We start from the raw sequence: 25,644 nt of genomic DNA, 5'->3' as shown, positions 1-25,644 counted from the left end.
AAATAATTAGCATCTTCAGTCCCCAGACAATTAATAACCAAAAGAAAGGTTTATGTTACACAATAGTAAACATACCTCGATCTGCACTTTTCTTTTTAGCATTGCTGCAATCAAATTGTGATTTGTTTGTATGGTCTAAATGCAATAAATATGGTCAGTGAAAATGATCTAAAGTGGTAACAAATATCCAAATATGAAGCAGTATCAGAGCATAAAAAAAATGACAAAGTGACATGAGGAGTACAGTAATGATTTTAATATTGGCTTTACACTGTTATACAAAAGTCTACTACAGATAGTTTCTGAGCACTTGTTCAGACCTTAGCTTCCTCTAAAGGCGAAACAAAACAAAAACTTAGCTTGGATAGCATACAGATGAGAGGCCTCGATCCTCACACTTCACTCTGTTCCCTTTCACACACACACACACACACACACACACACACACACACACACACACACACACACACACACACAAACACATATATATGCATACTGTATATATTATTATATTGTTCAGATTCCTTTCTGATTAAAGGTTTATCTGTTTTACTGAGAGAGTGAGTCAATGTTACGCCCCTCTGCATCCTTGCCGTCTTTGAGTCGTGCGTGGACTTCATTGTCCTACTTGGCTTCTTTGGTTGCAACTCTGAAGGTGTGAATAAAAGGCACATCTGGTGTGGCTTTCAGATGAGATGAGCACTCTCGTCGTTCCTTTTTTTAAATCTTTTATGTCTAAACTGTTAACTTCAGTTAAGTTTTTATAACAAAACCCTTACTTTTCTGAGCACGTGTTCAGTTTCCATTTTACCTTGCAGCTGGGTCACAACAGTCATTTCCATGCCTGGAAATTCTTCTGGCACCTTCAATCTTGTGTCTCTTCACCCCTTTGATATTCAGCCAAGACCATCTGGCCACCTCTGAAAATAAAGTAGGCGCCTGAATATGCAACAAGGGCAATATTAGTGTTGTTAAGTGTTGTAATATTTTCCATTGGTCCCTTTTGTGTCCCCCTTTAACAAAAAATGCTGAATATATAATTTGGTGTGCATAGTTACTTATAAAGTGCAAATAGTATTTGGTTAAAAATGATCATTAAGATGCAATGTCCCTTGTTTGTCCATTACTGGTTTCTGATACTTATATATATATATATATATATATATATATATATATATATATATGGCTGTCTCTGATCTTCCTGCTTGCTCCTCTGTCACACATCTCTGGTGAACCAAACAATCCATCTGCTGGAATTTTGTCCTTTCCGAGCTGCTTGGTTGTAATTCCTCAGCCGTCCTGGTGGGGGCAGTGTTTCTACAGAGGGTCTACTTTTCATCCACCACAATGATTTCCTCAGGAATCTTCTCCTCTGAGTCAGAGCATTCCGACAGCTTGTCCACGAAGTCCATGTCATTGAAGCGCTCGGCTACACACTGCGCTGTGAGACGGGCCTCCGGGTCGTGGTCCCAACACTCGTCTATGGAGGCACATACCATCTGGATGCCCTGCAAAGGGACCAGAGAGATGGTGAGTCACAAAGATCGAGTGGAGGCAGGTGTGCATCGTCACCTGAAGCTGAAACTGTGAATGCATTTACACATTTCTGTCTTTGTTCATGGCAGTCTGGACAGTGAGTAGAGATTTCTAAGGGACTGTACTCAGCATAGTAATAATTCAGGACATAAATATCAGTCCACAGAGGGAACAAAGGACTTTTTTATGAACCCAGGAAATTCAACTGCATTTTCCCTAGAGGCCTTAACTCCCGGGCGGTGTTTGGTCAATCACCCACTATCCAATGTTCAAATCAGAAGAATCACCAGGGGATGAGCGGCAGACATATGCAGCTACATTTCTGGTGCTTCAAAAGGAAGTGCCAGATATTTAAAGTTAGGAGTCCCATAAATAAATGCCTGAAGGACAGACACACACATGGAACATGAGGTGATGGACATCACCAACTTGCTCCTTTTGGTTGAGAACAACTTTACAACTGACATAAACTTTATGACACAAATACATGCGGAACTGTAACTTTTACTTTGGTTTTACTGTGTAAGAGTAAAGCTGCAATTAAATTGTTTTATTGTACTCATAATAAACCAATGTTACCCACAAAATGCAATCTAATGTGTCAGAACAACAACAACCTGTAAACATCTGTTTTTAAAAGTGAGCTGCATGAAAACTCACCCCCAATATGTTTACAGTTAAGAATGGAAAAACTAGTACAAATACAGTTCTGGTGCATATTTTACTCATAAGTTCTGAATTCCTGGAGCTTGGGCAGAGATAGAGACCAGCTACTTTACTGCTGAGATGACTGAGGAGTCATTGTGCTCAGGATTTCTCAATAAAATCATGTTAGCGTTCGCAAGGTGTGTGGCGCACAGCTTCAGTGCTCGACTGTTAGTGAACCACATGATATGGCTGACTAATAGGGAGTAAAATGGGAATAAAAACAGAATGCAGTCATTTAAATAATATCCATCTACATAAAATATTAAACAGCTCAAATGTTAAAAAGTCTTACTCTGGACAGTCGCTGTGGTTTTAAAAGTCAAATGTTTTTAGGTTTCACTTACGATGGCTTTCGGAAGCGCTTCAGAGCCTCTGCCGTGATTTCATCTTTTGTTTTTTTCAGACATTTTCGCTTATATTCATATTCCATTTTTTTTTAAACATAGAACACAACTTTAAGCTTTTTTAAAACGAGGCCTGTGAATTAACTGAAAAACATCAGTTAGGCAGAACTGGTTCAAAGGGTTTGACCGTTTCATTAAAGCAGTTTAAATTTAACATGGAAAAAGTAGCACAGCATTGAAAAAAGGAACCAAGACTTGATCTTTTCTGGCATGACATTTTCATCTTTATTTAATGGACAATTTTCATGTGAACAGCTGAGTACAGCTTCATTAATGTCCTCCAGGGGGCTGGCTGAGAATGTGTGCTGTTACTGAGGCTCCACTGAGGCTGCATCAAGGAACTACAAACACTCTGAATTCCTCGCACAGTTTAAAAACTTGACATTGAAAATACTTTTCCTCATGCATAATCTCATGTCTCAAGTTCCACTGAAAGAGTGAAGCGTGCAGCCTGAGACAGTGTGCTGCATGTGTGGTGTCTCTTACTGTGTGGCTGGTCCAGCTGTTGGGGATCTCTGGCCTCCCTCGGTCTCGGAGAACACTGTCCTTCATGCTCTCGACACATGGGTGCTCCCTCAGGTTTCCAAACGGGGGCTCATACTCTTTCACCTCTGTGGGGGAGCACAAAAAAGAAACAAGAAGGTGGGAACACGAATTAGCTTGCGGCTCTGTAAAACTGTGGGCTTTTTTTTATGATTGCCAATAAACTTTGAATCTGATTACATCGACTGACAGATGCAGCTCTGTTGAGTAGAGAGGCAAAAATCAGACGGCTGTGCCCCCACAGCACACACATCAACAACACCTCTCAAAGGAGTCACTGTGCGCTCTGAATCAAAACTGCGAGTTTGGAAACTTTAAATAGCTCTGAAGCAGCACAAACAGCTAAAGAATCCCGCGCTGTTGATAGAGCAGCCAAAGGGGAGATCTGCTGTGGAGGAACACATTATCGCATTTCTATTCTCAGCGCCCGTGGATTTAAAGTATCTCACTAACACAGCTCAGGCTTTGTGCTTGCTCTCACAACAAGATCCAGAATGCATTTAAAATGGAGGTTAACTGACTCAGGCCAAGAATTCAAATCAGTGGTTTGGAGGAGACGGGCTGTGGATAGAACGTAAAGCGAGGATGCATCTGATAATCTGCCGAGACAAGAAAATAAAAATGAAGCGACAGATTGTGTTAAGACTACTGTGAAGGGAATGGTGGAACAGGAGCACGCCACTGCGGTCTTTTCACTGTGTATAAAAACTGCTGTGTGCAGGTTCTCAACCAGAACAGGTGCCGGCTCTTGTCCTGTACTCTGAGGGCTAAGTGCCACACTCCAGTCAGGACGCACATTATTCACATCGTCTTACGAGCAAAGCCAAACTGTCCGTCATGGCGGCTGTGATTTGATGTGAAGCTGTCCTCAGTCCCTCGTTTGTGATATTTGGCAACGTTTCCTATCAGCTTGATGCATAACTTGTGATTTATTGTGTACTTTTCAAAACCGAAACTGTATAAATGCAGGCCAAACAATGCAAATAGACACATTTACAATGGGACCATGGCTGCCTCCACTGATTATCATGATTGACAGCTGCTGATAGGTTTGTTGTGCCCAAATGAAAGGGTTTCTTTGACAGCACTCACTGGATTGATCAACACAAAGTACAACAGGAAAGTCCACAGAGCAAAGTCCAGATTCAAGAAAGACTAATTGTAGATTTATCCAAATGTCTCTGCAGATGTCATTGGTTGAACCAAATGCACTTAAATACAAGTTAGATGTGTCTGAAGCACGACTCAAACGGTCAGCCTCATCTCAGAGGGAATTCGTTTAGACGGACCCAGGAACAACCGAGGCACAGGTCTTCCATGAACCTGAAGCTGCATGAACGTGGGTCTGGGCCTTATATTTACTTTCCAATTCATGTCGATATATTTCTAAAAAATAAAAAAAAATAACACAAAACCATATGTCGTTATGGTCTGACAAAGACGTGCCAGTGTGATTTCTCCTCACTCGCAGTGCAGTACTGCCCCCGCTTTCCTTTCATTGTTGTCAGCAAAAGGCTTATTTACAATTTCTTCTCATTGTTGGCAACTCAGTGACTTGGTCCACATACTTTTTCAAAAACGCAACAAGAGTAAAAAATAGAAAGATGTTAATCAAACTTTTGCTACTTCGTTTTCAAGAGGGCCTCCAGAACAGCGTGATCCCTTGTATTTTTTCCCCCACATCTCTGCAGAGCAGCTGCAGCCTGATCATGACTGTGAACCAACTTTCTATGAGCCAAGATCGTTGGGAGATACTGTTAAGCTATTGCCTCTTAAAAACTAAAAGGTACTTACTGTATAGCTACGTCACTTTGAAAAGCTCCAACTGTCAGTGTAACTAACTGATAATTACTAGGTGTTCAAGCAATGATGCTTGTTAATTCTGAGCTCTACATAACTTTACATGTCAGAGCCCTCCAGGCGTCACGGTGCATTCAAGTACATATCTTAAACTTAGGAGATGTGCATTTAACGTAGGCACGATTGCTGCTTAAAGCGACAACGTTTCTTTCATTATAATTTTTCTTTATGATAAATGTATAGAATCCCTTCCTCCCACTGACATCACATTTCTCAGCAGTGTTTACATGTATTTGTTTTGACGTATTTTAACTATTGTAATTACATTTTGTTGCTACAGATGCAGTAAAGTAAATATTTGTCAGGATATACAGAGATATACATTGTGTTTTGTCTTTCTGGCCGTATTGCCCAGCACTACTGAAACCTCCGCACTGTCCAAGAAAAAAGGCCTTTGTCTTTCTTGGACAACAAGAATGCAAAATGGAAAAAAAAAAAAAAAGAGGAGGAGTACCACAGAATTTTTCCACATAACCTCAAACCATCAGCCAGACAGCTGAGCTCTGGGTGCAACTTTGGTTCAGCCTTATCCAGCTGGTACTGGCTTAAGTTACTCCTTCTTCTGCTGTTAGGCTGCATTATAAAACCTGAAAAATACATGCGAGTGAAAAACAAAAGCAGATGATCAAACTTTCAGTTCTCCGTCAGTGTTGCTGGAAAAATAACCCCTCTCATATGTTGCAATAGCTACGTCAGAACTGAGCCATTCAATCATTTTCAAAGGCAAACATGTTTATCACAGTTCTCACGTCTGAATGAAAGCTAAAACCTGACAGACCGAGTTGCGTCAGTTTGCTTTACAGTTTCTGTGTCTGTCCGTTGTAGCCTGGGGAAAAAGTCTCTTTTTTTCTACACGAGCAGATCTTAAGCAAACGTAAATGCTTTCTAACTGTATGTAAACATGTCTCGGCAAGAACAAAGCAGCATCAGGTGGAGTCAGTGAGCTCTGAATTGGCCTGTCCGTTCGAGACGCTCACGTTAGATCATGATGATTAATTATATAAAACAAAATGTGGGCAATAAAGACATAAAAACAACAATTCAAACTACTGGAGCAAACCTTTCCTAGCATGCAGTTTCTAATAAGGGAAGAATCAAATGGGGTTTAATTCATTTCAACACGTAACAAAAAGCCCCCGAACAGACCCAAACTGGTCTTTTTTACAGAGGCTGCAGCACCTTGTTTTTTGCAAACAAACTTTGTCTGGTTTGGCATTTAAGCTTAAACATAGCAGAATCCAGCCATCCCTCAACCTGCGGATGTTGTTTTGACAAGTCCAGAGAGTGTGTTTCTAGAAAGACAGCAAATCTGCTTTTGTAAACTGTCGGAAAACATGCTCATGTGCTCATTCCCAAACATTTGAGTCATACCACAGCGCACTTTGCTGTGTAAATAACAGTGACATTAGCGGAACGGAAAGATTGACCAATCCTCTCTGAAAAGGAAGGATGGTTGTGAAAGGCAACACTTGAATTAAACTTTGGACTCTTAAAAAGCAATTGAAAACCCACCTAGGGGCTAGATAAGGAGTGCTGGAGTTAGCAGAAGTCAGACACTACATTATTTACAAGATTTCTGCAAAGGCTTTTAAAAGTTCAGCACAGCAACAATGAGGAACTGAGACTGTGTCCTACAACAGCTGACGTGAGGTGATGGGACTTTTTGCAATGCTGGCACATATTTCCTCCTTAATGTTTTTTTTTGTGCCACTTGTCAGGCATGACTGTACAAACAGTCTGGGAACCTGCAGCACAGAGAAATTTAGTTAAATTTATCTGCTGGGAAACCTACGGTTTAATCTTCCATAAATAACCAGGTGCTGCCGCCAGCAACCCCAAATTCATCAATACTGACGGGCAAACAGCTGAACTCACATCACACTCAGTCCTGTATGTTAAGATATTAATAGTCCATACTACTAAGTCTAAATGCACAACAAAAATCCTAGATTTAATGCAGATCCAAACATAGTTTCAACACAAATAGGGAGATAAATTAGTAATGTGATCACAACAACATTGTGTCAACATTGTGAGGCTCCACTGATCCGCTCCCAGCCAGTTTTCATTAGGCTGCGGTAGCGGTGACACTTGTTTTGTGTTGTGAGAGTCATGCATTACAGATGTATGCACGTTTATTACACATTAGCAGAGCTTACTTTAGGACATGTGGCACCGACTTACACTACCATATACTGTAAGCTAATACAGGCTCTTACCACCAGCTAACCCCATTAAAGAAAGCCGTGCAACTTCAATCAAACCAAAGTGGGAGTGTACATTTTGTCCCCATTTCATCTCCAATCAAGGGTTGAAACTCTAAAAATTTGTCCCCAAATGAGTGATATAGCCGTACCCCCCCCCCCCCCCCCCCCCCCCCTCTGCTCACAGAGATACATACCACACCATTAAGCCCTCCAGTTCTTGATGGCCTGACATCTGGAGAGCAGCTGCCCTAACCTCTCCTCCTCTCCAGTCTAGCCCAACCTCCCCCTCTGGGGAATGAAAGCATTTCTTCGTCTGCAGCTCCACATTCAACACCACTCCACTATTATCCCCCTACTTCGCCCAACCCGCCTGAGGAACGCCATCGTAGTCTTTCCAAGTCCTAAATCTAGACCGGCTAAATTATACAGGAGACGTTTCAAGGAACAGAGGCAGAGATAAAAAGACGTGAGCTTCGAATCCAGCATTTCTTTTCTACCGGCGGTGTGTTGATCTTTATAGTCTTGGAAGATGAAAAGAAAGCAAAGTGATAGCTCACGGCTGGCTGACTGGCAGTCTCGACAGATGGCAGTGTTCTTTTTGCCTGGCAGATCTCAGATCAGACCACTGTTGCAGGAACTGTGACAGAATTGCGACTGCGTGCGTCTAGATGTGCCGATCAGACATCTGCCGTCCACAGACGCACACAAAGACAGGTGGCATCAGAAAAGTGAGACAAGAGATTACTAAGTCTTTACCACCGGATGTGTCACCCTTGTGTGTGTTCACACACTGTATTCTCACATTTTGTCTAAAGTGAGGGGAGTTCTCAGGGAGTCATAAGTGACTCACAGACCTCTCGGGACAGCTTGGCAACTTAGAAAACTAGACAGCAGCTGCGTAAAAGCATGCAACTCCATTGAGTGCACTCTGTAAACACATCAGTTTTACTCTCATGCATCTCCGATTCCAGAATCAATACGAGATGAGCCAGATACTGATGAGATTTTTAGTTGCCAGTGAAGCAAAGCAAAATTACTGGACGCCATTTTCACAGCTTATTGTTTCCACCCTTGTAAAGTCTATCAAGGTGGGAGAGTGGCTGTGTTTGTGCAGCGATTTAACCTTTCAGCATGAGCGAGTTTCCTTGGGTTTTAAGCCTTAATGAAAAACAGATTTCACTTTTTATGCCTGTCTCGGACAGTTGCCAAGTCTGTAAAATGTGGACAGAGATATACAGAAAGCAGGAAAAACACATAAACTGCCCAGGCGGCTTCTATCTTTAGTCCAGAGGTTGGACGGGAACCCCTCTGCTTCCCCTCTCAAGGAAATCTACACCAGCCTGTCTTTCTTGTCTGTGGCTGCATGAGAGAAGCTGGACGGCTATCAACAGCGCTGCACTGCAGCAGGAGAGCAATTAGCCGCTGCTTTACTTACCTCCAGGCAGGAAGAAGAAGACACAGAGAAGGGAGAAAAGATGGAAAGTAAGTGAAAAGTGTCAGGGTTAGAGAGGCAGGGAATGACAGGAAGGAGGATGCGGAAAATACGTTACTTGGTTCTATTTACTCCGATGGTTGGGATCTAAATAAATATGAAGAGAGGGAAAAGAAGGAATTATAAACGTAGAGGAGGATGTGGAATGAATGAATGAGGACTTTGTCCAAAAAAGACAGAAGCAGATGAAGCCACAGTGGATCTGGATTTGTTTAGTTCATCCCTACAAACATGCATCCACCCTGGCCCGCTCTCAGACTTTAGCCACAGAAAGTCCCAATATTAAAGCAGTAATCTGTATTCACATACTGCAGACTAAAAACAGAGCCTCTGGAGACTGTGCTTTCTGTAAAACTATGTACCCACTGGGTAAACATATTCTCACAGTTGGAAAGGAAGACGGGTTGTGGGTCACTTGGCCATGTTTTTCTGCAGAGTAACTTTGGGACACACTTCAAGGAGACCCCTCGAGGGGCTTCGGGGGCAAAACAGGAAAAGACCAAAGTAAAAATGTTCAAGCTCCAACCTGGCAGTAAATCATGGCCCTGACACAATGGAGACAGAAGCAGTCACAGAAACATAATGGGACCACAGAGACACCAAAGGGAAGTGAAACAAATGATCGACTGTCAACATGAAATACTGCACCGTGCTTTGCCTTCAGATAATCACCCATTTCTATTATTTGCACATATCCTGACCTTGTTTTTGCTACGGAATGACAAACACAAGTAACGGCACATTAGTACAGCAAAGGTCGATGATCCCTGAGACTTCGACAAGATAGATTGACTTTTTTAGATTTAGCTAATATCATGACTAATGGCTCGCTGATGAAGTTCTGTCACAGTGTCACACATCTTGTAAATGAACTCGAGGCTGTGTGGGACACTGCACTTGTACTCTTTAGAGGTCAAGTGAGGTTTCTTTTTTCTTTCTTTCCGTCACAGAATTTCTGAGGAAATTTAAGAAGGCTACAGAGGACATTTAATCAATCAGCGCTTCTATTGATTTCCCCACACAATCAAGCGATCGCAGCTAATCTCTAATTTACCAAGGGTATCATGGCTATCTCCACTATCAGCAAAAAGGTCACAGTGAATGTGTACAGATGTGTGCTGAAATGTATCCACAGCACATAATTGACCCTGTGCAACATCACACTAAATCACAGAGAGAAAACCTGAACTTACAATGCCGATTAAAAGGAATTCTTTGATATTTAGGGAAAACCTGTGATTTTAGCTGAATTAAAAACCTCGAAATGACAATCTTTTGTACTTTGCTTTTCATGCAAGACAAAAAGTGAAAAGAAACAAGATAAAGTCAGTTTGGACTGGCCATCTAAGATAAAAGCCATGTTCACACAACCACTGGCTAAAAAGAAAAGAAACATCAAATGAAGGTTCTGTCCATGCCACACCGCCTTCCTCTTTTTGTTCCTAATAGTGGATTCAACAGGGTTATAGTGCATAGCTTTCACTAATGTAGCAGGGTTCACCAAAATGTTTGTTCTCAGTGGCCTAAAACCATCTTTATATTTGTATGAGAGGCCAAAATGCAAAGAAAAGAATGTGTTTTAGAAATCGAACATGGAAAAGCACTAAATAAGTTTTAAGAGCTGGTGACCTGTCTATGCTGTAGCCTGCCTATAATCCAGTGTCTGCTGGGCTAGTCTCCAGCCTCCTGTTAATTTCCACAGGATAAACTAAGTATGTACTTTAATATCTCTCTGATATACACGATACGAATAAGTCCGCCTCCTTATGCTACCTTTGTTGACTTTCTGCCAATACTCTGCCTTCATGGTCGTCCACAGATGGGCAGTAGCCCCAGCTACATCACTAATCCTGGCTATCGTGACTTAATGAAGACTGAAAGTTGTCTCGGTATGAGTCTAAACATCAAAAAGAGAACGGCAACTCATCGAAAAAAGTCACATTCGAAGGATACGCCTCTAGCAGATAAAATGGAAAAAGAGAAAAGAAAATGAAGGAAACTGAAAGAAAAGATGATCAACTTTTACTTCCTGCTTTTTTGAAAATGCTGATGCATACATAAGTGTGTGATATGTGGAGGCACACGGACCTAAATGCACCTTTCTATTCTGTCCTGCTATGTTCACCAGTTTGGTGAAGCTTTCATTATGTTTTGCCCCTTATCCTGCTGAAATGCAACTGACTGACCTTTTTGACCTGAAATATTCTGAAGAAAGTGAAAGTAACACATTCTACAACATGCTGAACAACTATTCTAAAGGAGTCCAGCTTTCGGGAACTGGAAGAAACCCCCATGAAAACCAAAAGCACTAAATAAACAAGACAATGAATTTGGGCCAGTTGTTTTTAAAGTTTCAAAATTTCCCCCCTCTGTAAAAAGAAGAATGTTTCTCGTCTGATTATTGACTTTGGCGAGCTTGTCCTCTCCTCTGCGTCTGAAATATTCCTCTCTAAACACAGTTAAGCAGAATCGTTTATTCACTTAACCATTCACTAATGATTTACATTCATCATTAATTCATTTGAAGCTTAAATCATCTGCCGACTTAAAGTCGCTCCGTTTGAAAGTGTAAATATTTTGTTAAAGTCAGGGGAGATTTTGATGACTTGTGGTGGGATTGCTGCTTTGGATCAATGTTCTGAAATTATTTGGCATAAGCTTTCAAATCAAAATATTCAGCGTTCCCACTGAGAGCACTGAATCTTAAATTTAATTTACCTTTTTTTTTTTTTTTTTTTTTTTTGGGGGCTTTTTATGCCTTTAATGGATAGACAGTTGGAGAGACGGACAGGAAGCAGGGGGCAGAGAGAGGGGGAAGACATGCAGCAAAAGGCCGTCTGGTGCGGGACTCGAACCGGCGCCAGCTGCAGCGAGGACTGTAGCCTCTGTACATGGGGCGGCTGCTTAACCCACTACGCCACCGACCGCCACAAATTTAATTGACCTTTTAACCCAAAACACTGTAAGGATGTGATAAGGAGAAGATTTCCCAGGCTCATACATGCAGTCCTATGTAACCCATCTGGAAACACGTGTAGAAAATATTTCATTACATGTGCAAGTACTGTGTGGGAATGTGAAGTACACCGCAGAGCTTTGTACCATGGGGCTAAGTATGAAGCATGGTTAATATGATTTAATCTAATTCCATTTTAATCTTGAGATTAATTGTAATGCTATCCCACAATCTCTTGTGGTTAAGCACAGCATGGCTGTTAGTAAAATACACTTTAAAAACAGCCTGGTCTAATGGGAAAGTATATTAATAAAGAGACTTTTTTTTCATTGCGTGTTATTCACTGTGATGAAATCCCGCAGTAGTTTGATCCAACCCATTTGGTGGGGCCTTTCTAACGCATAAAAGGAAACGTGAAAAGCTCAAAATACAAATGAAAACAACCTGCGCACATTGGGCAAGTTTATGCTTTTAGAGTTAAAGCTTCTGCCATGCCTTAGTGGCCAAACATCAAAATATTTCCAACCTATTTCACCAGGCGGGCTGTGTGCAGTCTGGCTTCTGAGCACTTCGTCAGCTTACCTCCGATTGCACTGCACCTGGAGATGATCTCCCACAGAACGAGAGCCATGGAATAGACATCAGCTTGTTTGAAAGACTCGATGTTTTCAAGATTGATTCTGGACTCCAACACCTCAGGAGCCATGTATCTGGCTGTGCCCACCTGAAGGAAAGCAGGCAAGAGTTACAGAGATTTATGCAACCGAAGCCCCTTTGCAAACCAGGGACTGCACATTCAAGGCTTCACAGAAATGGCTTTGTTGAGGCAGAACATTTCAGCCGTTATTTACTCGGTGGTGGTCATTTTGTGTTGTGCGTATTAAAGCGTCACAACACATTTATCAGAATCAAAACATGATTAATGTGAAGAATAATTGGAAAAACAAAGGTTGCTCTGAGCTCTCCAAGAAAGATGCTTCTCCTCACATAATTACCAACTGGGAAAATGTATTCAACAGAGCTTCCTCCAAGTGCATTAAGGACATTACAATGCATTAGGTATGCTGCACAGCAGAGGGTGAGGCCTTCTCATGATGAGTCATTTTCATAACAGAGCGTAATGCGACTCTGCTCTATTACACCAGTATGCCGAGTCCATTAATAATCAATCCAGCATATTTGTCTTTTGCCTGTAATAAAACCACAAACTGAACATTCACAACACCATTGTATCAACATCATTCATATATTTGGAGATGGGGATAAGAAATTGAAGTTTGATTGATAGCATGGCTCTGGAAAATATCTTCAAAGCGTATCATATGGCAGTGCTAAGAGTGGCCTGCATCCAGGGCGATGGCCCAAATTCTGAAATATTTGCTTATAACCATATAATGACCCTGAATGTAGGATTAGGAAGCCTTACCTGCCCACTGTTGGCCAGCTCATCCACAGACAGAGAGTTATCCAACCGAAGTGCGAGGCCAAAGTCACAAAGGCAGCAGGCCAAGTCCTTTTTCACCAGTATGTTGGAGCTCTTAATGTCTCTGTGAGCAATGGGCACCTTATAGCGGCCGCAGTGGGTGTGGTCACTATGAAGGTGTGCCACTCCACTGGCTAATGAACTGCCCAGCAGCCACAGGTCGTTCCAAGTGACAATGTGATGGCTCAGGTACTCTTGGAGGTTTCCTAATGGCTGGTAAGCTGTGATCAGCCAGTACTGTCTCTGCACTTTCCTTTCCTCTGCAGTCAGGAAGTGAAGCACATTCTCATGTCTCAGATCTGCATCTGAGAAAATATCCTTCTCATTCTTCCAGGAGGCATACTCCTCGTACGTGAAAATCTTAACCGCGACCGTCTCAAAGCCCTGCTCCTCGCTGACTGAGGAGCAGGGCTGCTTCAGTTTGGCTTTGTAAACCTCGGCAAAGCGGCCTTTTCCGACCAGGACGTCCAGCTCGATGGGCAGCAATTCGGTGTTGTGGTTGAGGTTGTTGGCGTGTGTTGAGCTGCTGTCTGAATTCTCTTCGTCGATAATCATGGCGCGAGCGTCGCTGAAGTCCAGCGGAGGACCCTTCCTGCGCTTGGAGTGGGCCTGGCGTTGGCGGTAGACCCGATAACAGTAGAAGGAAGTGATGACGATGACAGCCAAAACCAGAAGGGGCACCAGGCTCACTAAGATCAAAGCCACCACCTGGGAATCCGTGTCTGAGAGACCAAAAGCCAAAGGATCGAATGATGAGAAATGAAAATACCAACATCTCTGTAACAATGTGATGACATCACAATGTGATGAAAAAAAAAAAAAAAAGTACTTAAGAGGAAACATCTACATGTACCACTGCATATATAACTGAAAAATTTGCCATGAAAGATGACGTGTAGCTTAAAAACTGAGACTGTGTGTGAAAGCTCACACAAAGTACAAAATACAAAATACACAAAATACATAAAAGTACACAAATCACACGCTGGCATTTGCAGTTAAATCCAAACTGATGCTGTTCCACATGTCAGGGGTAATTAAAGAGGTTCAACTGAAAAGCAGCTCCTAATTCGTGAGCAGCAGGGGCAGAGTGGTCTTTTCTAGTCTTCAACTTATAAAAAGAAACAAAAAAAAAGGGCATAATATGGGCTCTTTAACTGTAATAATCAAACAATTTGTGCTATAGTCGTAAATGCACGTAACTCTCTCGCTTTGAAGATATAATAAACTCAAAAGAAAGAGCTCTACAGAAGCAACAAACAAAGCTCATATAAATGTTTTGTTGAACCCTGATTACAGTCATTACTGGTACGTCCCGTTAAATTCGCTGATTATAGATCATTTTCATCGCAATAAAGCTGTATTTTCACATACACATGCTCAGGATACTGTGGAGCAGAAGAAATGAGGTCATTTCTTATCCATGAATCTGTTTGTTTTGTTTGTTTTTTTCCATTTTGTAGATGTTGGTGTGAGCGCACCAAAGAAAATTTAAAAATTTAAAAAAAATGAAAGCTCAGATGTTTATGAAACAAAGTTGCTGCTAAGGGAAGGTTATATTTTTCATCCTTGTTAATGTTACTTTCTTTTTCACTGTATGTTGCTTTTGTTCAACCGTGCGCATTAACACAGATGTTCCCTAAACTTTGAAAGTTTATCATTGAGGTTGGAAAAAGCAGCTGACGACATTATTCTCCCAGAGGCCACGTTTAACAGCCATTCTGGAGTTTTTGATCACGAGTGACAAGTTCAAATCTAAGGAAGAGGCAAAAGTTAGTTACAATTTCCCCATCACTGAGCCAACAGCATGAGCTAATGAAGATCATGATATGTGAAAAAGCTCAATAATTACACACCAACCACATATGGTTGAAATGTTGTTTACGTGTTGAATTTTCCTCCTTGCTGGGAATTCCTTACAGTTGTTTTATTTTTCATCTTTCATATAAATATATATATAACAGTTTGTGTCACCAAATGTAAAGAACACAAATTCAGATTACTTTGTGGCAGACTGTATCAACTTCTGGCTCGGAGTAGAGTAATATTCTTAGAACAACAGAGGAACTGGCCCTTCCCTGAGGAATGTCTATAAGAATACAATAACAGAAATCTTAAGTTAGCGTCTGGACCACAAAGGTAAAAACTGCTCCAAACCCTGACCCAGTCGACCACATATTGTAACCCTTTATATTGTATGTCTGACTCTTATAATTTAGATGGTGGTGTGTCTGACAGCTGCAACGCTTTTGGCAAACGGCGAAAGTTCATGTTAGTGCTGTGTTTATAGTTGAGTGTTTTTTTAAAGCCGCGGTCAGAAAGAAAGACCTATAAAAAAATATATATCACCAAATCCAACATGGTAAACACCGGCACCACAGCTGGTCCCAAATACTTTCTATGCTCCAATTAACAATGAGCAATTTTCGGCTGTCTTAATTTGTAAATCTAGTTTAAGTTTGCTGAGTCATGTCTGCAGTGTCAGTGTTTTTACAGTTTGTGTGAACTTTCTTTTCATTCTATAACTGCCAACAAAATGCTTTTGGAGGTCAAAGTAGCTGCGAGGAGCAAAGGCAGGTTTAAACAAGGGAGGGCGATGACTGTAGAAGTCATCTAGTTGGCTGCCCGTTCAAGCCCTGTGCTACTCTATAATTTTTTTTTTTCTAAACAGGAAACCACATGTCTGAGATCCTGTACAGGGCCCCTGCCAGACGGTTTGTTTTGATTTTTTGCAGAGTGAGAAGCTATTTCTCACAACAAACTTGTCACTGTGCCCCCAGGACTCCAACCGACGGCTTTGGGCAAACCTATCAAGTTGTTGTGTGGAATGTTTTACGCTCCACTGTACATTTAAGGAAAATAAATGCCTCATTTAGGATTTTCCGTAATTTGAAAGTCGTTTATCAGAAACAATGCGCATTTGAGCTTTGAAATAAGTCTTTGGGATAATGTTTGAGAAACACAGCATCTTCTCTTAAATCTAGGGCAGTTAGGAGCAGAGCATGATATGATGCTTTGGATTTCATGCCGCACTTTCCTCCCCATTCCACGATGGGAGTTTTAGGCCCAATCCCATTTCTATTTTTCTACCCCTACCCCTCGCCCCTTCAATCGTAGGGGTAGGCGTAGGGGTGAGAACTTAGCCCTTCGTATTGGGACACCCCTTCACACTCACGTACGTCATAAGTCCGCGCCGTCAGTTGTTACGTAACCAAAAGCGACAGCTTTAGCCAGAAGAAAACAAACATGCCTGCTGCAGTGGTGTTCGCGCTCTCCTGGGCTATTCGGATATTTTTTTAAATATCTACGTCGAATTGACGGAGTGCCATCAGGCGAAGGAGTCTTTGACATCTGGGAGCATTGCTGGATCTTGTTACGATATGTAGAATGAGAAATGAATGCAAATAAGCTAGTAGCTTCCATAGCCGGCGTGTGAATATGATAATGTATGTGTGTGTTTGAAAGTGCTTCTAACTGTACATTTGTGATATCGTGTAATATAGAAACAATTTGCTTGTCTCGTTGGATTTGCTGATTGGAGTAGTATTCTAACCTGGCTAACCTAGCTGAAAGCATAAGCTAACGTTTAGCCTTTTGTTACTCTCCTCGTTCCGTTTGGGATAAACATGCAGCTCATGCGTTTTTGAAGCGGTTTTCTTTGTACCAGGTTCAGATTTGATGACATAAATAAATGCACTGCATTGTGTGTGCTATCAATGTGTTGGTTTGGGATGTTGAAAGCCTGATCTTTCCATGTTTTTCTTTCCAGCAGACGGGTCATCCTACAAATTATTGCAGATTGGACCACAACATGCCTGTTCTAAGGTTGGGGTTCAATGTTGAGGCGGACTTAAAGCAGGACTTTCGCCTCAGCAGAAGAGCCATACAAGCTGTCCAAAGGCTACTACAGAGAGAGCAGGACCATGGTTGGGGCGGGCAACTGGAGGTCCTGATCTATATATACTGGTTGGCACATGGACTCTCTTACATCGTGGTGGCTCGTGTGTTTAACGTTCCCAAATCCACGGTGCACCGCGTCATCCACAAAGTGGCGAATTACATATGCCAAAATCTACGGCGTGCCATTGCATTCCCCCAGGCTGGAGAGCTGGATGCAGTTGGCCAAAGATTTGTTCAGCTATCTGGGAGCCCTGCATTCAGAAATGTTGCGGGTGCAATAGATGGTAGCCACATTAGAATCAAGCCACCAACACGGCACCAAATTGACTATCTGAACTACAAAGGCTTTTATTCAATCAACATGCAGGCAATTTATAATTCCACTGGAAGATTCCTGGACATCTTTGTTGGTTACCCGGGTTCCGTTCATGACACGAGGGTCATGAAAAACAGCACCTGCTACAAGGAGAGGCGGTACCCTCCACCAGGCTACGTTCTCCTTGGGGATGGTGGCTACCCATGTTTAGACACACCCATCAGCCTCATGCCTCCGTACAAGGAACCAGTCAATGGACCAATACAGGGCCGCTACAACTACTACCATGCCAAGGGTCGTAGTATAATTGAGCGAGCCTTTGGGGTAATGAAGACCAGGTGGCGGTGTACCCTTTTCAAGGCACTGGAAGTGAGGCCAGTGTTTGCTCCTCAGGTTATTGCATCCTGTGCATTTCTCCACAATGTGTGTCTGGACAATGGGGACCTGCTTGAGCCAGATGAGGATGTGGCAGAGGACAACCTGAGAGGCCCTAGCAGTTAATGTGGCGAGTGGAAATGCAATGCGGGACAGATTGGCAGCCCTGGTGTCACAGTATTGATCTGCAATGCATATAGGTTTTGGTGGCTTTTTTAAAAAAATATATATATATTTTTTATGCTGGGCCTGGAAATGCAACACGGGACAGATTAGCAGCCCAGGTCTCACTGTAGAGCTGTGCGATGTATATTTTTTTTGTGACTTAAATGCTGAACTGTTAAGATGTTATTTTTTTGTTTGAGAATGTGTCCCAATTTTTTTTTTTAATCCCTTTTGTAATAAATCTCTTCATACCAATATCCGTTCAGGTCGTTCATATGATGTTGATGTGATAATCATGCTCACAAACCTTTTGTCTTTAATTTATTTTATTGGGTATAGTGCCAATAACAGATTAAAGTGTCTGGTTGTGCAAATATGGAATATAAACAGAAATGAAAATGACATAAAAAGACAACAGTGCAATAAAATAACAATATAAATGGGCAACAGTGCAATCATGGAAGATGGTGGGGAGAACGAGATGATGGTGGGGTGACCGGAGCAGGAACAGCGAAGGTGCATGGCACATCAGAGGTGCTGGGCTCAGTGATGTTCTGGGGGAACAAGACACGACATGACATTATAGCATGCACTTTCATCCATTGTAAAAAATAAAAAAAGGTGTTTCAGAATGCGGTAGTGGTGGCTGTGTGTACAATGGGTGCATGGCGCATCAACTCACCTTAAAGTTTCTCTATCATGCACTCAAGCAGAGATAAAAAGCGTTTTAGGTTATCACAACCTAATACGGTTAAAACAGTTAAATTATGGCAAAAAAAATAGAGGAACTTACATTTGTGTGGTGCTCCTGCTTCTGCCATTTTTAAAAAGACTCCCGATAGTCGCGTTGTACTCTGGAAAATATATCATACCCCTTCAAACGGAGTCTGCCTGGTCGAACCCCTCCGTTTCAAGGGCTACAAAGCCCTTCCCCTAGGCCTATCCCTCGGTCTTAAGGTGAATTGGGACACCCCTACCCCTACACGTGAACGCGCAAAACGGAGGGGAAGGGGTAAGGGGTAAGGGGTAGGGCCAAGGGGTGAAATGGGATTAGTTTGCAAAATCTATTTTGCAGCAAGAAACAACTACCTAGATTCTACAAAACTCCATGCTGGCACGCTACATGCTAAAGCTAGTCACTTGTCTTTGAATCAGATCATGCATCATACAATGAAGCCGGCCTGTCCTATCCTTTTGGTTTTTTAGATTTATGAAAAATATGTTTACAACATTTGCTGTCTAAGAGATATATGCAGTGACATGTTTGGTAACTGGTTGCACAAAAAAAGTCCCTTTTCCAACCACAGGTTAGCTATATGCTAAACTGACTGTTTCCTGCCAGGTGCATGTCTAAAAGGTAAACATAGCATCCAAATTCTCCTCTAACTCTTTTTTGTTTCTTTAATTATTTTTATGCCTTTAATGGACAGGACAGTAGGGGGCAGAGAGAGGGGGAAAGACATGCAGCAAAGGAACGTCCGATGCGTTCGAACCGGGGCCAGCTGCAGTGAGGACTGTAGACTCTGTACATGGGCGCCTGCTTAACCCACTACACCACCGAGCGCCCCAAATCCTCCTCCACCTCTAAGTAATAACACAAATAAACAAATGTATTTGTTTTTTATTATTAAATGTAGCTTATTACTGCTTATAACATGTTAGTACTAGTTTTTAAATTTGCACTGACTCATTTATTTAGATTATCAATAAAACTGCTTTTTCATCTATTTGTGCTGCATCACTGAGCTTGTTTTCACTTAAGCTGGTCTTATTTTGTCAGACTTTTTTACATTTACAACAGTTTGTGCAAATATATTCACACTAAGATGGTTAATAGCTCCACTGCCCTACTTATAAGCAGTACACTGGTGGCAAAAGAGGGGTAACAACTACCATGGTGGTTCTATGTGACAATCATCTTTCCTCTGGGATAACTAGGGAACCGGAGTCAATCCTTGTTTGTGAGCACAAACTTGGCCAAATGAAGATGATTCTGATTTTAAATGCTTTAAGATATATCGCAGCATCCTCAATCTCTTATTCAGTTATTGACACAAAACTGTAAGCAAAAGCTGAAAATGTTTTACAAAGGTCCAATGGTTACTCGTAATAGGAAGGGGATGGATTCATGTGAATTTACTGGTATTGTTGCCTTGTAGTTTGTATTTTATCTGGAGTGCCTTTATTACCACCCTGCCCCACTTTACTGAGAAGTTTACTGAGAAGTTACAGACACTGCACTGACATTCTCAAGAGTGTGAGAACGCATTTCCATGACGTGGTTTGCACCGTGCAGATGCTTTCAATTTTGCTCTCTGTTCAGAGCCAGGTCTCGGAAATGTACCTCAGTGTTATTATTGCCGGGATGCTGTAGTCAAAATACATCTGATTCAAGGGCCAGTGTTGTAACTGGAGTCTGCGAGCCAATGTCTCCTAAATCTGTTTGTAATCATGGAGAGCATCACGGTGCACACATGTTAGTGTTCACGCATGACGCCTTACAGGACAAGCAGATAGGAGCTGGCATAATAGTATCAGTTCGCCCATGGCTATTATGTTGTGAGGCTATTCTGTACAGACATGAGGTGCATAAAGTTCCACTTTGTACAATTAAAAGAAAACATAGAGTTGGTTCAGGATAGGAAGGAAAAACGGGGGTCTTTAGGGCATTTTAAAACTTTGTACAACTTACAGCTGTGCTAAGTGACATCATTATATAAAGTAAGAGGGGATGTAACGACTAAGTGTGATGTCTTCAGGTTAACGCCAAGCGATGAACTCACTGAAAATTATTACCAGACGTTGCAGCTCTAAGGAGTGTTTCACCTGTTTTAGCTAATTGTTTTGGTTTTGGAGCTTGCAATTTAACCGTTTAGGTTTAATCTCACTGCTCTCATCAAACATCATTTCCACTCACAGCAGGGAGCCATTTCCAACAAGCTCTGATAAACCACTGTGTACGGCTTGCAATGGACTCAAACTGTAGACATAAAGGCCGTGTTTAGACAAGCTGGGGAACATAGCCGAGCACTGGACTTTAAAGAGCCTCATATATTTTTCATGAGTGGAGGCGAATGGTGAATGCATCAGATACATCTGTCAAACTACCAGAAAGGTGGTTAAATTCATGCAAGTGTCCCTCTAAGGCTGCTGGATGTCTCAGACTGACCTCTCTCAAAAAATATCTGCTCATTGCACTCATCCTCGTCACAGGAGCAGATGAAGAACTCTGAGCCCATGCCCTTTCTCTCTTTCATTTCACACTTGCTGCTGTTGTAATCCTCCAGGACCAGGCCGTACAGTTTCTGAGCCGGGTCGTGGCACACGGTATCAAAGGTGACATTGTCGTCTTTCTTCCTCCTTGGAAAGAGAAAATACAGAAAATCCTGTGATCAAACAGTAAGTTTGATTTGTGCTCTTGGCTTGTCGCTTAGAATAAAATCCTGTTTGAAATATCTGTATTATCACTTCCACACCTGTGCAAATAATATATTTTTTCCAGCAGCGTAGCGACTGAGCTGTGGCTGTAAATGCTGTATTAGTCTCTTTCAGCAGCCCACAGCCAAAGTATTATGTAAATGAGAGCAGCGTCAAGGTCAAAGGCACAAACAGTGAAAGCCATTACAAACAGGAAAAAGGAAAATACCTGATCCTGCACAAATCTGCATATTCAGATTCTAAGTTCCTGCTGAGCAGTGCTGGCTTTGTGGTTCTGAGAGACGTTTTAAAGAGGTGCTGCCGTCCGTGCGCCATTAGCTTTCTGCTAACCTCAGCTCATGACATGCTCGCCACATTGTGAATATAATGAAAAACAGCAGCACGGCGTTAAGCTTTTACCACCAACACAAATCTGCTTCCTGCTGCTTCTCCCATTCAGAGTCAGATGTGATGCTGATGAATGGTTAGACGCTCGTGCGCTTTCATATTCCAGCCGACTGTCGCCAGCAGAATGCAGACTGAAGTAGCGTTGGAACGGAAAGGTCACTCCAAGAGAGACACTTTAGTGCTTCAGGGAGGAAATTATGCCTTTTTGATTAGTAAAGAGAATGAATTGCTCCCTCTATCTCTCCGGCCACTTTCTGTCAGTAAAAACGTGCTCTCAGAACTAGAATCTACTATAACTTAATAATCTATTTATGTAAAAGGAAAAAAAACAATCAAATCTACAAGACAGGAATAAGGTTTGTCAAGGTACACTTACCAGATACTGACACACACCTCCTCGTAATGGGCGCAGATGGAAGTAATGTCACACTCCACCTTGCAGCTCCCTTTGCCAGTGCAGTTGGTGGCCCGCACATCACAAAACTTGCACAGCCTTTTTAACTTCACTTTAGAGGCCTCTGGAATAAGAGAGGGAAGGCAAAAAGAGGACAGATATTGAGTTGAGAACACACAGTAGGCTCAAATCCACCACCTTTAATGCTACTGGATGGTTTGAGCTGGACCTGACCTTAAATGACAGAAAAACTCCAAAAGACCTTCATGATGATCAATGACCGGAATTTATGTGATATTTATGAGCACTTAAAATAAGAAAACTGACATCTAGTTGGAGCAGGAAATCTCTTGGAATTTTTTTTATTATTATTATTTTTTTTTTTTACACAGGAATTTGCCTGTAAGTAAAAGCTACTATTCAACAGAGCCGCAAGAAAATCCAAAGTATTTCATCCAAGAGGGGCGGACACATTTTTTCCTGTGAAGTCCTCCTTTGGTCTTGTTCAGACTTGACTTTGCCGGCAGGCAAACCCATATCAGTGAGACAGACTGGATTGTGCACTGAGTGCCTGTGGGTTTGATAATCACCTTAGGAGACAACTGCCAGACAGGCAAGAACAACAAACAAAGGAAAACAGGGATGCCTCTTCTTGCCAAGGGGCCTCTAATTTGTCATCCCCGATGAGTCGGCTACCCGTATAGAAAGGTGCTGTGCCAACAACGATCAAAAACCGAGAATGACATGATTCGTCATGTGTTTATGAATGACTAGAAAGAGAAAGATATGTGTGCGAGTGCTTTATTTTCTCCAGAAATTCCCGGACGGCAGTTTTGCAGGTCTTTAATGATAAAAATCAGCAAATAAGCATGCTCTGTTGGGAATGGAAAGGCGGCACACAGAGGATGATGAATCTCTGATTTTATTTTCCTGCTCACACAAATGAGTTCTCAGGAACAATCTTGCCCAAATGGTTGAAGTGTTATCAGAAAAAAAAAAAAAAGTGTTTTACTGACAATCCCCTCATGTCGGTACAAGATTAGCTTGTACAAGTCTACACAGCTTACCCCTACACGGTTTAATAAAGATGATGTTCAGTCAAGCCGCTCGCTGAGAGCGCATGAAGGAAAAAGAGATAATAGCCCACACAGGGACAGCCTGAAACTGTACTTCTGTATGCTGGGAAATAACGCAAACTGGAAGGGGGGAAAAAAAACAAAGAAACAAAAGCAATACAAAAAGCATGTGACTGCACTTCTACTGTAAAAACCACACAAACAGCTGCACAGGAAGAAGAACCTGTTCCTCACATCAGACCACAAAGCTCATTTCCAAATTGTGAGAAAGTGGGTTTGAGTCCAACAACAAGTTGCTGTTCTTCATCTACTGGAGGAGGTGTTTCAATGACATGCATGTGAAGTGGGAGACGCTGGTGTGAAGATGGTGCGTCTCTCTCTGTGTGGCGTTACAGATCAGGAAGTGTAGGTGTAAGCACGCTTCTCGGCAAGGACATTTCTTCACATTCATTTGAGGGTTAGGGTTGTTGAATGTCTCTGCTTTGAACCCGTGTCGGTTCACACAGGGTGAGGTTTGACCTGTGGCTGCCAGGCGCAGGAGCTACTACACGGCGTGGTGGAGCAGCAAATTTAAACCACAATACATCTGTGGCATCCTGGTTCAGCAGCCCCTCAGCCGGCAGCACAGTGACATTCTTGAGAAGCTCTCAGTAAAACTGCTGGCAGATATCGCTTTCTGACACCCCCCCCCCCCCAAATAAAAACATCAGAAATATTACTCTTTGAACTCCAGACCAAACTAAATGACAGAGCAGTTTAAAGTTTTGCTCCGAGGGCTTGAGAGGCGTTTTGAAGTAAATCAACACTGAAGGGGGGGGTAAGTCCATGCCTGAGTGCTGGTGGTGGGAAGGTGGCTGAGCAGAGTAATTATATCATTAGAGTAGCTCCTCTGAAAGAGCATGTCATTTAAACCCAGGAGGCGGGCAATGGAAGGGATGAATGGTAGTAATTGTCACTCAGGGCTACATATAATTGTAGAGAGGGGGTAAAGGGGATTAAGAGCAGCCAAAACCACTTGGTGCCGCCGGGACTGAGACTGAGACAGATGAAGAAGCGTCTTCCTCAGCGGGGGCTCCAAGACCTGACAGCAACAGAGAGACTGACTTCCAGCAGGTGATGTCTGAGAAGTATTCCCACAGTAAACTTGTATCATTCTACATCTATTCGGCAACATTTAAAGCTCAATAACCTGTACACTTGGGAAGCTTCTTGTTTTACACACGGAAGGTGTCTTCTTTCAATTAAAAACATTGTAATTAAAGCGCACGCGGGGCCTGCGTAAAACAAACACATGCCTAAGAAAAAAAAAAAAAAAAAAAAAAAAAAAAAACAGCCGAGCTACACCACTTATGGTACAGTTTCTTTCAGAAGAAGGCAATTTGTCACGTTGCGCTTCAAACAGCTTTAAAGTTTCCACTTAAGTTGCTTCGCGGCAGTGATAAGACAGGCAGCCGCGCGCGGCTTTGACAAGTTTTCAAGAAGTTAAGTGCTCAACTCACCCGCCGCCTCGAGCAGAACACTAGCAAAGAGTATCGTTCCACACCAAAAAGCGGAAAACCGAAGTAGCTCCATTTCGAACCGGACTGTACTCGCCCCTCTTTCTCATTAATTTACTGAAGCCTTGACAGCTGGCTAAAGTCAAGACTCCGCGGAGTTTCTTCGGTTCGCCTGTTGCACCTCTGCGCCTTCACAGCTCCGGATAGAAGAAGAAGAAGCAGCAGCAGCAGGGTAAACACACCAGGCAGGACTTGCCCTATATGACTCACTGTATGTGCGCTTTTCACGAGACAGGAAATCTTCAGAGGGGTTGGACAGCGTTTTTTTTTCCCTCCTCTGCTCAGCCGTGCTCATGTGGCTCACTGAGTCTTGAACCATGTCATTAAGAGACCCAGCAGGGCAAGGCTTGAAATGACACGCTTTAAAACTGCTCAACCACCTACAGTATACATAGGCTGTATGGATATGCAAACAGACAGATTATAGATGTTTCAGCTCTTGTAAAAAAAACAAAAAACAAAACAGAATTCTGCTCATATTAAACACCAAAATGATCATTTTCACACACCTTCAGCTGCACACTGAACCACCTCAGTGTCCACCCTGTGTTTAAATTACATTGCTCTTCTACATGCTTTCCTAGAGAGGTTCCAGATTCAGTTTTTCCAGGATGACACAAGAAGCACATCTCACAGCTTTGTTTTTTATCGAGGACACACAGGGGTTAAGTCCACTGTTACACCCATGAATCAGCCGTCTATAGCTGGGGCTTTGCAGACACGTGTTTTTGCTCTGCATGCTCAAGCCATGATGTCAAGTTTCAGTTGTGACCCCGTGACCCCGGAGCTCATAAGTCTTCACACAGGACTCCCTCTACCTCCAGCTCACTGAGCTCTCTCCACAGCTT

The 25,644-nt window shown here is 42.3% G+C and overlaps 1 protein-coding gene across 1 annotated transcript; it reads right to left on the bottom strand.

Annotated features, from left to right (window-relative positions):
• Positions 1–240: 240 nt before the first annotated feature.
• tgfbr2a (transforming growth factor beta receptor 2a) lies at positions 241–25,053 on the bottom strand. The gene is made up of 7 exons (XM_075450189.1): positions 24,740–25,053; positions 22,147–22,288; positions 21,115–21,305; positions 13,133–13,911; positions 12,289–12,430; positions 3,135–3,259; positions 241–1,508 (listed from the first exon to the last, which is right to left on the bottom strand). The coding sequence occupies exons 1-7, from the start codon at positions 24,810–24,812 to the stop codon at positions 1,329–1,331; spliced, it is 1,632 nt and encodes a 543-aa protein (XP_075306304.1). The 5' UTR covers positions 24,813–25,053; the 3' UTR covers positions 241–1,328.
• Positions 25,054–25,644: the final 591 nt, after the last annotated feature.

Source organism: Odontesthes bonariensis, chromosome 18 (assembly GCF_027942865.1).
Source record: "Odontesthes bonariensis isolate fOdoBon6 chromosome 18, fOdoBon6.hap1, whole genome shotgun sequence".
In the NCBI taxonomy this organism is placed as follows: domain Eukaryota; kingdom Metazoa; phylum Chordata; class Actinopteri; order Atheriniformes; family Atherinopsidae; genus Odontesthes; species Odontesthes bonariensis.
Note: the sequence above shows the minus strand (reverse complement) of the source record. Positions and strands in the feature narration are given on the sequence as shown.